The sequence below is a fragment of the Primulina eburnea genome, chromosome 12, assembly GCF_022965805.1.
Source record: "Primulina eburnea isolate SZY01 chromosome 12, ASM2296580v1, whole genome shotgun sequence".
Taxonomy (NCBI): Eukaryota; Viridiplantae; Streptophyta; class Magnoliopsida; order Lamiales; family Gesneriaceae; genus Primulina; species Primulina eburnea.
In genome coordinates this window covers 37,582,949-37,598,459 of record NC_133112.1, presented here as the reverse complement: position 1 = coordinate 37,598,459, position 15,511 = coordinate 37,582,949, and the positions used below count along the sequence as shown (strand labels likewise).

Genomic DNA, 15,511 nt, shown 5'->3' with positions numbered 1-15,511 from the left:
TATCGAGTAATAGGAATTGGAATTCTTCTATTACGGAATTCGATATAGGAACACCGGATATGGTTATATCGAGTAATAGGAACAGAGTTCCTTCTATTACGGAATTCGATATAGGAACACCACATTTGGAAACCGGGATCCCTAGACTAGGATTGAGTCTAGTCTGAATTGTAGAATTGTAATGATGTTTCAGATTTGGATACATATTACTGTTACCTGATTACATGCTTTATATTTGTTTATATGATTGCATGTTTCGTTGATTTATACTGGGATTTATTCTCACCGGAGTTATCCGGCTGTTGTCTTGTCTGTATGTGTACATGACAACAGGTGGGACAGGATCAGGGTCCAGGAGATGAGGAGAGATCGTGATTAGAGTGGAGGCTCCGGACTTGGATTAGAGATAGGGTTGAACACTTGACATTAGTTGTTAAACCTTAGTTTCTTTTGAATGCATGCAGTACAGGACTTGTATTGTATTTTATACTGATATGTATATGAGTTTGATGTCACCACGTTCCGCATTTAAAAAAAAATAAATTTAGACCCTGTTTTAATTGATTAATTAGTCCCAATTGTGATTAAGAACTTGATTAGCGTCCGGTTCCCCACATAATATATTCGATTCAATTTTTTCGATCGTAAAATTCGAACTCAATTAATTTCTCATTCACTCTAATTGATAATCGAGAAATAATTCTGTTCTAGCTTGTTCGAATTATTTTATCGATTCTAAATTGGTACAAAACTCATTTTTTTAAGAGTACTTATACACTTCCCACCTAAATCACTTGCTAAGGTTGTTTTTCTTGTTTTCGTAGAGACGGAATTGAGGGATAAACTCATAAAAGCCGCTCACGAGCTTGGAAAGACAAATTCATGACACCTCGCTTTAATAATAATAATATTATAATAGGAAATTAAAGAACTTACAATAACACCACAAACAAACAAGTCAGATTACAATTCTACAAAGAAACATTTTAAGAAAAGAGAACGTTTCACAATAATATATACCATATATATATATATGTGTGTGTGTGTGCGTGTGTGTGCGCGTGTGTTGGCACCAGATAAATCCATTCAATAGTAAGAGGAGACTCTAGCTAGCTTACCAGAAGCTGAAGAAAAGTATCAAAATATCAAAGTGTTGACGTTAAAGAGCTTGTTAAACAACTGACATACATATACCCATCAAATGTCTAATCTCCGCTCTCAGAGTTCATCAGTTAACCAAATATTTATTTGCTACATCAATGAGTGATAGATTATCGGCCTGAATTACATGGGAACAACCATCTTTTTATTTGTGACTATCCTTAAACTCAAGAAGGAGAAATTTCAGTGTTGGCGAGCATACACAACAACGTAGAACATGATCACATTCAATCTTATATTTTTTAATGTGTGAGACATCACGATTCCAGATCGAAAAGCGTTTTGTCGTCCTCGTAAAAATTGAAGTAAATGCTGAGTTTCGTAAACAAAAATCACCTGACTGGATGTAGATTGTGCATTCTCTAAAATTTTGTACAAGAAACAACACGGAGACAACGAATTTAACACCAATAGTTGGTCGGGGTTTCAAACCTTTGTCCCTTGAAAAGTTATATTATATAACGAGGTTCCACACCTCGGCCCTCCTTTTATCTTTTATTTAAAATTTTTAATTATATATTTTTATTATAATAAAATATACGAAACTTTAATTTTACATAATAAATAAATCAATTAAAAGTATAATTAGTCATTAGGATTAAACATAATAATATAAATAAAAATAATAAAATTTCATTATTAATTCTTAATACAAAGCTGTTTGATTTATGATTGGATTAGTTACTTCAAAAATATATTAATCAATCTAGTTTTAGAGGGGGAAAAAATTTAATGCATGAAATTAGTAGAATAGGTTTTTGGTATTAAAAAAACTCATTTATATGTATTTTGGATGGGATAATCTAATTTGTAAATTGTATTTTTTTTTTCTCCTTTTTCTAATTTAAAAATAAATTTGAAATCCATTTCCGAACAAAATGAAAATTGTATTAATCTTCAATCGATCGGATTGTCATAAAAACATTGTAAATTTCAAATTTATATTTAATAATATTTTGGTTTAGTCTAAAACCATCATTTTTACCTCAAATCTCAAAATTATGACTTCAAAAATTAGTTTTTTTTTAAGAAGAAATTTATTTTCTCTTTACTTTTCCATGTACATCTGTCTGACCGTGGACTCTCTCTCTCTCTCTCTCTCTCTCTCTCTCTCCATAGTTTTCAGTTTTTCTTCCGACAAGACATCCACCGTACAAACAAACAGTAAGAGATGGGAATTCCGTCCAGAAAAGGCGGCGGCGCTGACGGCGGAGCAGTGGTCGGAGTGGATGCGCTGAGTGAAAGAGCAGCACAGATGAGAGAGGCTCTGGTGAAGAACCAATCCATCACAGACAATATGGTCTCCATTTTGGGCTCCTTTGACCACCGCCTCTCCGCTCTTGAAACTGCTATGCGCCCCACACAAGTAACAATCTTTTCTTTTATACATTATGTATGGATCTTGAGAGAAAACTGGAAATTTGATGGGATGCAATTAAAGTTTTGATCTTTAGTGTGACTTGGAGAAGATGGGTTGAAATTTTGATTTCTTGATCTGTTTTTTTCATTAATGTTTCTCAGTTTTTCTTCTGTTTTTGGAAAGTAAAATTTCCCAGTTTCAAAAGAAGGTTGTTTGGGGGCAATGAAGAAATCAAAGCTTTATTTTCACTCTTAAGGAACTTCAGAAATGGACTGCGAAGTAGATTTTTTCCTCATCTCTAAGATTCTAACTTTAATTTTTGAAAGGTTTTTTCTGAGTTCTTCTAATGCATTATCTCTAATAAATTCAAAGTTTGAATTTCTATGTTTGGATTTTCCCGGTTTAAGTTACTAATTTTAGTTTACTGGCTCTCAGTTCTTTCTTATACTGATCTCCACCCCTGCGTCAAATTCACTGGTTGATTAATTTGACGATTAAATGACAGTGAGACCCAGAATGTATGTCTGAATAAGATCACTGAGGGGCAGCTAAGAGAACCAAATCGTATAAGCTGCTTCTTTAGTGTCATACACATATACATGTTTACTTATAATTCCTCTTATTAGTTTCAATTTTGTGCATTTTAAATTAAGATCTCCCGATCTTTTCTGAGTATTCATTTTAGGTTTGGACCGATCATATTTTCTTTTGAATTCCATGTTTCTTGAGTTTTACTGATGAGGTAGTTCTACGGGGATGTTTTGGGAGATAAAAATTTGGAAACCTCTCACTAGAAGAAAAATGCCGGTTTGGTTACTCAAGTTTTGAACTTTTGATCTGCTTTTTGCTACTTTTGGCAAAACAATATTAGACGGAAACATTTAAAAATTGCATTTCATTAGTTGGTGCAAAACATATGCACAAATCATGAAGCACAGTTGAGTAGGAACCTTAAAAATCTATAATGTTTAGAGTGGTTTCCATAATTAGTTTCTTAGCTTTTTGTGATTCACGCAACCATGAGAAGCATGAAGAATGAATTAGTAAGTTGCTGATATTTTATTCTTTTTGATGAATAGCTGCCATTTCCAAATTGTCCATTGTCGGAACTTGGAATCACATTCTTTACGTTTTTGTCTCTCCTTATTCTGTATTTGATACTCACTTTACCTTTTTCAGATTAGAACACACGCTATTCGGAGAGCTCATGAAAACATTGATAAAACTTTGAAGGCTGCTGAAGTCATATTGGCTCAATTTGATGCTTCACGCCAAGTAAGAACTCTTTTTTAAATAATGTTAAGACACTGATATTCTGATGATCATCACTATTTACATCTTTTGGTACTGTAAAATGAGATAGGTTACTCAGAATTTTTGCCGCTTGGTTTGACAAAGTACACCAGAGACATTTCTGTATAAGAGTTGGATGTCTTTAAAGTTACTGGTTGCATCAGTCTTATTATAGGCATTGCATACCTTTTCTGGATGACATGAAATCGATATTTACTTAGGTTTTTCTAGTTATCATAAAATAGAAATCTGTAGATGGAAAAAATAAAATGGGGCAGGGACACAGACTTCACAACAGTAGTTCCTTATTAGGTTACTTAAAAAAAAAGGAAAAATTAAAACGTGCTGCTCACCACTGAATGAAGAAGATGAGAAAAGAAATTTAGAAAATTTACAAGTGAGAGAGGGAGGGTGGTGCATCTTAAGTGGAAGTTGAGCTTCAGGTTCCCCAGCAACCGCCTTATGGGTATCTAACTTTGTTTGTAGGGTGAACCAAAATCTAACTTTTAGGTCAAAATCAAGTTAAAAAGTGCATGAGCATTCATGATGAATTGTTCATAGTACGAGAAGATATGGCCGTCAGGTTCTCGAGCATCCACCTTATGCATATCTATTTCTTTTGTAGGGTCAACAACAGTCAAACTGTGAGATGGTTTTTAGGCATAATTATTTAATATAATATAATGCATAAGATATATTATTTCATTTTTAAATGTCATGGCTCATTTAAGGGTTGATAATATTCTAGATATTAGTTTTGTAATTTTCGGTTCTCCAATTTCTGTCCAAACCATAGATCTAGTTATGTTCGACCTAGCTTGGTTCCACTTAGCTTGGTCATTTCTGTATCCTGAATTCAATTCTGTAAATTTAACTAATTTCCTTCTGAAGTTTCTCAATTCGGTGTTAATTTATATGTTTTTTCCTGCTTACTTTCAGAGCTTCATGTTTAAGGTCTCTTTTAACCTTCAATTGTATGTGATCATGAACTATTCTTCTTGGCGTGGTTGACACATACTCTGACTTAAATCTCGGTGTTTTTAATTGAGATTCTTAGTTTTTTTTGTTTTTTTATTTTTTGTGAAGAGGTTTAGTTTGATCACGTAAATATGACGACATTGGAAGAGTTTCTATAAGGTTAAAGTAATTTCGAAAGGTGTTCATGTAAAGGTGTCTTGGTGTTGATGTTATAATTTACTACTATTGAGTTCAATACAGAAAATGACTGTGGATTAATTTGAAATAAACACTAGAATCCAATTATTAAGATACTCTTCAAGTTGGCCGTTGAGAAATAGAATAATGGATTGGTTGTGTTTTCTACAATTTGTTGTGATCAACAATAGCTTCTTGAAGCGTAATGCCCGTATACGTATTTGTTATATTCCAGTTGTGCAAGAATATTCCAGGTGCAGTGTAGATCAGTTGCTTATGAGCTGAGAACTTATGCTTCATAGTGTCTTAACTTTTGGATCATCTGACAATATTGTTACATTACAACTGCTTTGTCAGTCATCTGTATATTGTTAATGTCAACCGGCTCTAAGGAGCAAGCGATTTAGAAATATAATCCAATTTCCCCTTTTTTACTGGAGACAATGTTTCAACAAACTTTTATGTTCATTTCTCTTTATTTTTGGTGACATCTATTCATATTGTTGTCATCGATTCTTTTTAGGCTGAAGCAAAAATACTTAAAGGGCCAAATGAGGATCTGGAAAGTTATCTTCAAGCAATTGAGCAACTCAGGAATAACATTCAATTTTTCAGCAACAACAAAAGCTTCAAGAGTAGCGATGGAGTGATCAACCATACAAACAATTTACTTTCAAAGGCAATCTCAAAGCTGGAAGAGGAGTTTAAGCAACTTTTGTCATACTACAGGTTTGCTTCTCATTCTTTGTGGAACTATACTGATAGGTTGAAAATGGGTGTTAGATTCGAGGATTTTATTGGTTATTTTTTTACGAGAGCTTATTTTGTGAATCATTTTTGGGTCTGTAAGTTTTCCAAATGGACTCTGACTTATTTCATTATTCTACCCCTCTTGGGATGGATTGTTTGTATTTTGTGAATAGCTGTTTTTGAAAGAAAAAGCAAGATTGATTAATCTTTATCACACATGATATAAGATAGAGATAGAGACAGAGAGGCATACAGACACACACACACACACAAAAAGCGAGAGAGAGCGAGGGCAGGGAGACGAAGGGGGTTGGGATATGTGGTGATCTACGGTCTTATTTTTGGGTCACTATATATGCATGATTTGTTGATTTTTTTCCTGATGACATGGACTTGATAGACTTCATTACCTTATCCATGATCTTTGAGTAGTGATCTAAAGTTTTTGTTTTAGATCACTAATCACTATATATGCATGATTTGTTGATTTTTTCCCTGATGACATGGACTTGATAGACTTCATTAGCTTTTCCATTTTTCCCCTTACATCTTAGATTTCTGACTATTTGAGCTGGTTAATTTATGTAGAATCGCTTATTATAAATGGACCAGTATAGCTCTATACCTGCCATATAATTGTGTTTTATATTCTCTAACTTGATTTTTTCTTCTTTCCAGCAAACCTGTTGAACCTGAACGACTTTTTGAGTGCCTTCCAAATTCTATGAGGCCATCATCAGGATCACCTGGAGATTCCAATGGCAAGACTCCATCATCCAAAAGCCATTCGGAACATCATAACAATGGCACAGAAAATTCGGCATACACGACGCCAACCCTAATTCCCCCTCGAATTTTGCCCCTGTTGCATGATTTAGCCCAACAGATGGTTCAAGCTGGGAATCAACAACAGTTACAGAGAATATACCGGTAAATCCATCTGTTTTCCATACAGGAGCCATACGATAACAAGCAACTTTGTTCTTCTTTCAGAATACCTTATTGGCAATTATAAGAAACTTTTAAATCGGTTGGAGGTTGAAGAGTGAATCATTATATGGTCAGACTTAGCTATTTCAGTGTTTGGTTTGTCTAATCTGTTTGGCAGCCTTTGGACAAATGCTAAAACACTGTTAATATTTTCTTGCAATACTCGGTATACACTAGATCAGTTTGGTGGTACTCAAGAGTGATGCCTGTGGACTTATAATTTCTAGTAGTCATTGACATGATAATATCAATTTGTTGAAGAAATATCAATCATATTACAAAGCTCATTCATAAACTGAACAGCTAAAGTATGATACAAATCCAGTGAACCCTGTAATTTCAAGTCCCTGGTTCAAGCTATTGTGCAGAACAACTTGTGTCTTTATTCGGAATAATAATAAGAAATGCCTTTTATTCATGAGTTTGATTCGGGAGATTGGGGACAAAAATGTTTGTAAGGTGGAAGTTCATGATGCATTAATTTGTGGTTGCATTCCACTTCAATGTGAACCAAACTCTGATTCTTTGCCTCCCATTTTTTCAACCGTGCATTCCCTTTTCTTTTTGAACTCTTTTATTTTTCTGAAGGAACTGAGCTTCTTTTCCGGCAAGTGTTCTTGTGTTTTTATTTGTTATATTCTTGCAATTAGATGTCCAACTGCAGGTTCTCAGTTGCGATAGTGTGTTACCATCTTTACACTATTTTTCACATGTGAAGACGTAATGTGACTTGAATTCAGGAGATATGTTGCGAACCTTATCATCCAGATTTGAATAAATGGTTGGCTGCTAGCCATCTTTTGCTTTGATTTGGCAAAATATATATTTTCCATGGCTCGCTTGTGCCTCCAAACCACTTCACCTGAGTGGCTTGTACTCAACATTGGTCCCTTTGTGACAGTTCTTGGTCCGGGTTGAGAACAACTTTAATTTGAAAGGGAAGAACCCTCGATGATTTCATGTTTCTTTCCGAGTTCCTTGTAGAAACAATAAAGGTAGGAGTGTAGGACCACATTAACAACGTTAATTTTCAAAATATTTAGGGATTAATCATAAGAAATTTATTTTCGGTGACTTTGATATTTGAGAGTGAGATACATACGAAACCTGTAGAAGATTCAGGAATTAAGTGGACTGAAAAGTATCTGAGGATCTAGTTCGAAGTTCACTCCTGGGGTGAAGTCTGAACCAACAAAGCTTTCTGAGCTGATCCAATTCATGTGGTGAGCGTTTGCAATAACCATTTAACTTTCACATCCATCTTGTGCAGGAAAACTGCTACTGTACTATGCTATGCTTTAAATGGATATTGTATAGCAAAAAAGCATCAGATATGTGTGGGAATTTATTTTAAATTCTTTCGATGTGAACTATTGTTCTTATTTTCTCATTGTATAAAACTATACCAGTTCTTCAAGTTTTACTAGTTCTTCTCTGTAGGGACATCCGTTCTCCAGTTTTGGAAGAAAGCCTCCAGAAATTGGGGGTGGAAAAGCTTAGCAAAGATGATGTACAAAAGATGCAGTGGGAAGTTTTGGAAGCTAAGATTGGGAATTGGATTCATTTTATGCGGATTGCAGTACGTTTTCCTTATTAATGATGCAACTTCATAGCCTGATTAGGTTTTGGTTCAAGGATTAAACTAATCACGACCAAGCAGGTCAAATTGTTGTTTGCTGGAGAGCGTAAAGTTTGTGACCAAATTTTTGCGGGATTTGATTTTCTCATGGATCAATGTTTTGCTGAAGTTACCAATGGAAGTGTTGCGGTGCTACTTAGCTTTGGAGATGCGATTGCCAAAAGCAAGAGATCCCCTGAAAAGTTATTTGTGCTTTTAGATATGTATGAAATAATGCGAGAACTTCACTCTGAGGTATGGGGAAATTCTTTTTTAAGTAGAAATTTTCTTTCCGAAACGGGGGAACCATGCTGGTGGATGATCTCTAGTTTGCCCATTTAACATTCACATGACTATTGTTTTTCAATTTCAGGTCTTTACTTAAATTTGACAGTATTTCTTGATATTATTTTGTTATCTAGTAGTTGTCTATTGAGATGATCAATCAGTCCCAAACTTCAGAAGGATACTGTACCCCCAAGAATTACTCTCTTTTGAAAAAGTGCAACATCTTTCCCCTTGAATACCAATTGTTCTAGGTCTGTAGGTGAGATGTGGGTGTTGATGGGAAATGCAGAAAGTTTGGCGCAGTCCCTTCCAAGTTATTGAACTCATATTTACTGAATGTGATTGAAGGGGACAGGAGCTTCTAACTCTATTATTTATTTCCTTAGAAGATACAGTTATTTGTTTGTCCCATAGTCACATTGACTGTGAAATACAAACTTCTCAATTGGCTAGACACATCTAGTATAAACTCATTCCTTACCATCATGATGGCCACTATTATTCACTACATCAGTTTTCTTTAGTTTAATTTAAGGTTCAATCACAATTTTAATGATTAGAAAGGCATTTAAATCGAAGTCAATGTTATTGCATTTCGGCAGATTGAGGCACTTTTCAGAGGTAAATCTTGTAGTGAAATTAGAGAATCTGCCTTGGGATTGACAAAGCGGCTTGCTCAAACTGCCCAAGAGACATTTGGTGACTTTGAAGAAGCAGTCGAGAAAGATGCCACAAAAACTGCAGTTGCAGATGGAACTGTCCATCCATTGACAAGTTATGTGATTAACTATGTGAAATTCTTGTTTGAGTAAGTCAACTAGCTCTATCCTTGCTTTTTTACTTCATGCTTTTGAATTAGATCTCATTGACCTCTTTTGTTCCATTTAAACCCTTCTTTTCTGAGATTGCAATTTGAAACTTAGGAATATCAGCCATAAACAAACAAGAACAGAACCTACAAGTCTACATTCTCGCATGTGGATTGTGTGCAACTTTATATACTCGTTGAGAGACTGGACCATTTAGTTCACCATGTTTGCATGAGAAACATGTGTTTTTCTCTTGATGTTGATGATAGATTATTTGCTGAGATAATTTCTTCGGACAGTTAATATAACATCAAAGTCACTCAGCTACAATGACTTTTATATAGTGAAGATAATTCGGCAAAGCGAATTTACTTTCTTTTTCTTATATGGTTCTTATTGCAAGTAAGAAGTTCTTGGAGCTCATACCAAGAAAAAGTTTTAAGAGCTTCATATGCGTATTTGTTTGTGTTTGTGTGATTGTCAGCTGAATCTCTTTGCTTATCAAATATTATTACTAATTATGTCAACTTTGCTTATCAAATATTATTACTAATTATGTCAACTTGTCTGCGTCGAAATCTATTGTGATGTTCTAAAAATGTCTTGACTTGGAACAATATGAAAGACCGATGATATCACTGGTGTCGTAGGTATGTCGTTCTGCATTTAAATGCCTGTTACTTCTTTATGTTCTCCGTTGATTTTTCAGCTATCAATCAACATTGAAGCAGCTTTTTCAAGAATTTGTAAGCGGAGACGACTCTCATTCTCAGCTTGCAGCTGTTACAATGCGAATCATGCAGGCTCTTCAAACCAACTTGGATGGAAAATCTAAGCAGTATAAAGATGTCTCTCTGACTCATTTGTTTCTTATGAACAACATTCATTATATGGTCAGATCGGTCAGAAGGCGAGGAAATGCTCATTTTTTATGAATTGCTACAGAATTGCTACTTGGTTGTGCTTTGTTAAAATAGATCTTTTATATTGTGGCTTCTATTAGGTCTGAAGCCAAAGACTTGTTGGGGGATGACTGGGTTCAAAGACATCGGAGAATTGTGCAGCAACATGCAAACCAATATAAGAGGATTGCATGGGCAAAGGTCTTGTTTCTTTAAAATGGCCTTTGTTAACCAATATTTTCCATTTTGATTTCATGTTTATTGTCAGGACTTCTCGGCTTTTTTGGTTTGTTAACCAGAAATATCTTTTATTCTCCAAAATAAAATAAAATAAAATACTATTATTTTGATTTTTTTCTCTTCTCAACATAGTTTTCAACTTTTCACATCTCCGGTTATAACCATTACATTAAAACTTTCACCAATTCCCGTAAATACTCTATTATCATACTATGTTTTAACTCAGGGGTATTATTTTAAAGTTTTAAAATAATTTAATACTATGATGTGATTCTACTTTTAGACAACTGCTGACATTTAGGTTAACTATTACATTATCTCAAAATGATCCTGGAAACATTTCCCTTTTCGTAGAAGTCAGGATCATTGTGTAATTCATAAGCTTATGCCACTCTTGGTAGGCATTTGATATTTAGTTGCCTCAGAAATTTCAATATTTTTTTTTTTTGATAAGAAACATTTATTATTAGATAATTTTTTGATTACAAAAAAAGCGGATGAGAAATCCGCGAGAATAAAAACTTCCGAACACTAAAGAAATTCACTTCATTACAAAATTCCAATCCCTAACGACGTCTGAAATCGCTAAATGTTGAAAATTTCAATATTATCATAAATGGATTATTTCATGCATACTAAAGCTGATGCTAAAGCTGAAATTTCTGTGGTATCATTCTCGCAAGGAGATATCTATGTATATTGTTAAAATTGAAATGATAGATTAGGAGACATTTCAGTCGGAAGATTGATTGTGAGGCTTGGGGGCATAACTAGGATGTAAACGAACCGAATCGAGCCAAATATTAGTAAAGTTTTAAGGCTTGAATTGGGCTCGACTTAAGTATATTCGAGTTCGAGCTCGATTGCAAGCTCGAAATTTTAATTTTTTTTTGCTCGAGTTCGGCTTGAAATGATGGCTGTATTCGAGTTCGGCTCGAAATGTTCAAACATATTCGCGAGTTATTTGAACTATTTCCATACATTATGGTTCGAGGATGAATGTTCGAAAACTCGAAAATTCGAAAGACTCGAAATGTATATATATTTAATATAATATTATGATAATAAAATATTAAGGTTCGCGAGCAGCAGCTTATGAATTATCCAACAAAATAATTTCGGCTCGAGTTCAGCTCGAAAAAAGTTCGAAAATATTCGAGTTCTGCTCGAGTTCGATAAGTTCGAATACAAATCAAATATTTATCGAGCCAGCTCGAAAAATTCGCGATATAATAGTTTCTTATAAAAAAAAAAAAAACCATGAGTAGGTTCAATATCGTTGTCCTTCATCCCCTGGTTCATCTTTTCTTGTTGCTTTGTCCATCCACATTATGAATTATCTGGTTTTATTTATATTTGTATTATGCTAGTGGTAAGGTTCTATCCCCCTTTATGTACTTGAGTTTCAGCTATATATGTACCGACTGGTGTCCGTCTGAACCCTGTCGATTGACTGTTTTCTTACAAAATAATGTCATAGGGGATAATTTGTGAACCTACCTTTTTTCCAACAGATTCTGCAGTGTCTATCTGTACAAGGCTTGACATCCTCTGGTGGTGGCAGTTCTGTCAGCGTCGATGGAGGAAACAGTAGCGGAGTTTCTCGGGCAATTATCAAAGACAGGTATTATACAAGGTTTCAAATAGTGACAATGTTCTCTTTTAGCTGTTAAATTTTTGAGATGTGCCATGATTCATTTGACTAAATTAATGTTTATGATCTAGATTGAAAACATTTAATATCCAATTTGAAGAACTTCATCAAAAACAGTCTCAATGGACCGTTCCAGACACTGAACTCCGAGAATCTCTTAGGCTTGCTGTTGCTGAAGTCTTGCTCCCGGCGTATCGATCTTTCATTAAACGGTTTGGGTATGTCTGCACTTCACTTGTGATTTAACCATCCATTCGTTATGCTAGAAATCTGAAATTATCCTTCTCCATATTTTCCATACCGTGTAAAATATCTGGTCAAACACAAAATGAGAAGGCGAGTTGCGTAACATAGTGATATCAAATATCAATTGCTCAAAACTACTGTAACCAAGATCACCTGGGGTTTGAGTAAATAGGACATCTCATGTCCTTAACAGACAAAGTTATGGTTATTTCGATTAGATGTGCAGTTTGTTAACCGTGCATATCGATGTAAGCAATATAGTTAGCGTAACTGCACTCCTTGAGATGTTGAATATTATTTGAATTATTACAGACACCCTAAGTTTGAGTAATTAAATAAGCACCCCCTTGAATAATGAGGACCTTAAGTATCATTCTTAGTTTTACTTAAGGGAGGTAGCATTTGCGATAATTTATACATTAAAGTACGCCAGTGCGCCAGAGTCAAACTACAAGGAATATCAATATGGATGAACAATTTACTCAACTTTTTTTTTTTTCTCAAAAGCAATAAATATTCTGGTTTAACAGGCCTTTGGTTGAGAATGGTAAGAATGCCCAGAAGTACATCAGATACACACCGGAGGATCTTGAACACATGCTTGGTGAATTTTTCGAGGGGAAGACCTTAAATGAGCCGAAGCGGTAGTAGACTTTTGATCGATGCTGTCCTTGCTTTTCGATGTCGCCACTATTCTCTGCAGTTTGATAAGTTACCGATATGTATCATCTCAGTGCCGCAGGAGGGTTCTCTGTTCCATTTGTAAGATTCTTTTTCCTACAGAATGAAGCTAATAAAAACGTTTGAAGCATTTGGCGTGTAATAAGTTTAGTTAATCACTCGTGTTGTATTATTATTGTGTAGTGAAGTTTGTATCACCGATATTCGGTGTGGATATGCCACTTTTTAGCTCCATGACATGCTAATGTATAATGTCGCACTTCTTCTCTGGGAACAGGGCAGCGACAAGATTAAAATAAATGTATAATTATATGAAATACATACTTAACTCAAAATAATTTTATAAAACTTACATAATAAAGTTAATAAAGGTCATGTTACGTGGAACAATTGCAAATATTGAGATATCTAATACTGTTTAGTAATCATTTGAGTCATTGAAAGCTTCGAGAAAAGACTCGAAAGGCATGCTTATAAATCTCAGGGAATTAAGAAGACCTGAATTGAAACTCAACTGTCCTCAAACTGTTGTTGGAATCACCGCTGACCCACAACCTCATTGGGCTTTTGATACCGGAGAGACTTCCCCAGCCCTCGTATGCTTTAGATAAGTATGTTCGGTAGTAGCTGCTTCGGCAGCTTGATCATCATTTTGTTTATTGTTTTCTACAGCTAGCTTATCCAACAGCTTTAGGTAGTTCAGTTCTCTTGGCCTACATTGATTCAAAAATACCATATAAAAAGCAGCTATTTAAGACATGAAACAAATGGTGGATATGGATACATATGCAGATAACCCTTGCTACAACCAATTTTTTGGTAAATCTAATGAATCCAATTCCATCATTCCGAGTACAATTTTCCAATGGTTGGAAACTATCAGAGTAGATTTATGCTAACATCATGATAAGATATGGGAGACAATACCAAGTTATAATATCTAAACAATTTTCATCTATTAAAATTTTGTTCTCACTTTACGGTTTACTGTTAATTGTCCCACATCGGTAGGATAAATAACTTTTGAGTGGTATATATTGGCTTGGACAATCCTCCCCCCTTGAGCTAGCTTTTGGGGTTGAGTTAGGTCCAAGTTCCAATCTTAACATGGTATCAGAGCCCGGGTTTCACCGTTATGTGTTGGACTGCCTATAATTAGGCCACCCGTTCTGCCCATAATTGGGTCATTTGTAAACTCCACGCTCCAGGTGTTCATTCCTGGGCGTGAGAGGGGTGTGTTAATTGTCCCACATCGGTAGGATAAATAACTTTTGAGTGGTATATATTGGCTTGGACAATCCTCCCCCCTTGAGCTAGCTTTTGGGGTTGAGTTAGGTCCAAGTTCCAATCTTAACATTTACACAAAAGAACCAAATGACACGATATTGGTGAACAAAAAAACCATACATATATCTTCACGAGCTGCATCATCTCTTATTCTTTTTTCTTCTAATCGTGATATGTGCTCATAATCTCGTCGTACAGCCATTAGGTGATTACCAAGTGCTTCGACGCTGCCACAATTCAACAAAGTCGCGAGGGCCGTAATCTCTTTCAATTTAAACTATCAGAGCTGACAATGTGAGAATACAGCCTTGAAAGCCTGGCTAAAGGCTTGAATGAATGTATAAATTGTGAAGAATGACGTCAAGGTCATCAAAATTGAGATAGAGATCATTCGTAGATGGGTTTAAACTACTTTCCTATAAATTGATTCATATCTCTGATCACATTCTTATGCCAAAATGACCTTCCAGTTGTCCCAAGTGTTTAGAAACCTTCAGAATTTCAAAAATAGTGATGAATCCAATGACTCTTGTCAGGTAGTCAGTTACAAGTTTTACTTGAGTAGCGTATACAATGAGTAATTAGGTAGTACAGGGTCTTACATTGCACGTTTCATGCTGCGGCTTTCTAAACTTGTCGATTTCAGCTATTTGAATATTAGGGTAGGTGTTCAGCGAGTCAACTTGTGACTTGAGTTTTATTGACTTTTATATAAAAAATAATATTTATTTTAATAATATTTTACAGTTTTATCCAATTACAACATTTACTTTATATGTAAATCAATGCAAATTGCATAGATAAAGTCTTTAAATACAATATAGGTACCACAAGGTATGCCTCTCAACTTAAAATCATTAAATTTATGAGGAAGTGTACTATATATTTTAAACATATTTTTAGGCGGCTGCTTGAGCTAAAGACTAACATATGTAATGTAATAAACGTCATGTTTTATTTGCAAGTGCATGAAGATATTCATTCATACAGATAACTGATCATTTGATGAGACAATGAACAACTCTCCTTTGAATTGTCCAATTGGTTATCACTTACCGAGTGAAATAGTCCGTGTTT

At 34.8% G+C, this 15,511-nt stretch overlaps 1 protein-coding gene across 1 annotated transcript; it reads left to right on the top strand.

The window, feature by feature from the left end:
* The first annotated feature begins 2,240 nt into the window (after positions 1-2,240).
* Positions 2,241-13,384, top strand: LOC140808471 (exocyst complex component EXO70A1-like). The gene is made up of 12 exons (XM_073165627.1): positions 2,241-2,527; positions 3,701-3,796; positions 5,493-5,698; positions 6,398-6,649; positions 8,150-8,288; positions 8,370-8,582; positions 9,218-9,423; positions 10,134-10,334; positions 10,428-10,527; positions 12,081-12,190; positions 12,292-12,438; positions 12,997-13,384. The coding sequence occupies exons 1-12, from the start codon at positions 2,333-2,335 to the stop codon at positions 13,112-13,114; spliced, it is 1,983 nt and encodes a 660-aa protein (XP_073021728.1). The 5' UTR covers positions 2,241-2,332; the 3' UTR covers positions 13,115-13,384.
* The last annotated feature ends 2,127 nt before the right edge of the window (positions 13,385-15,511 follow it).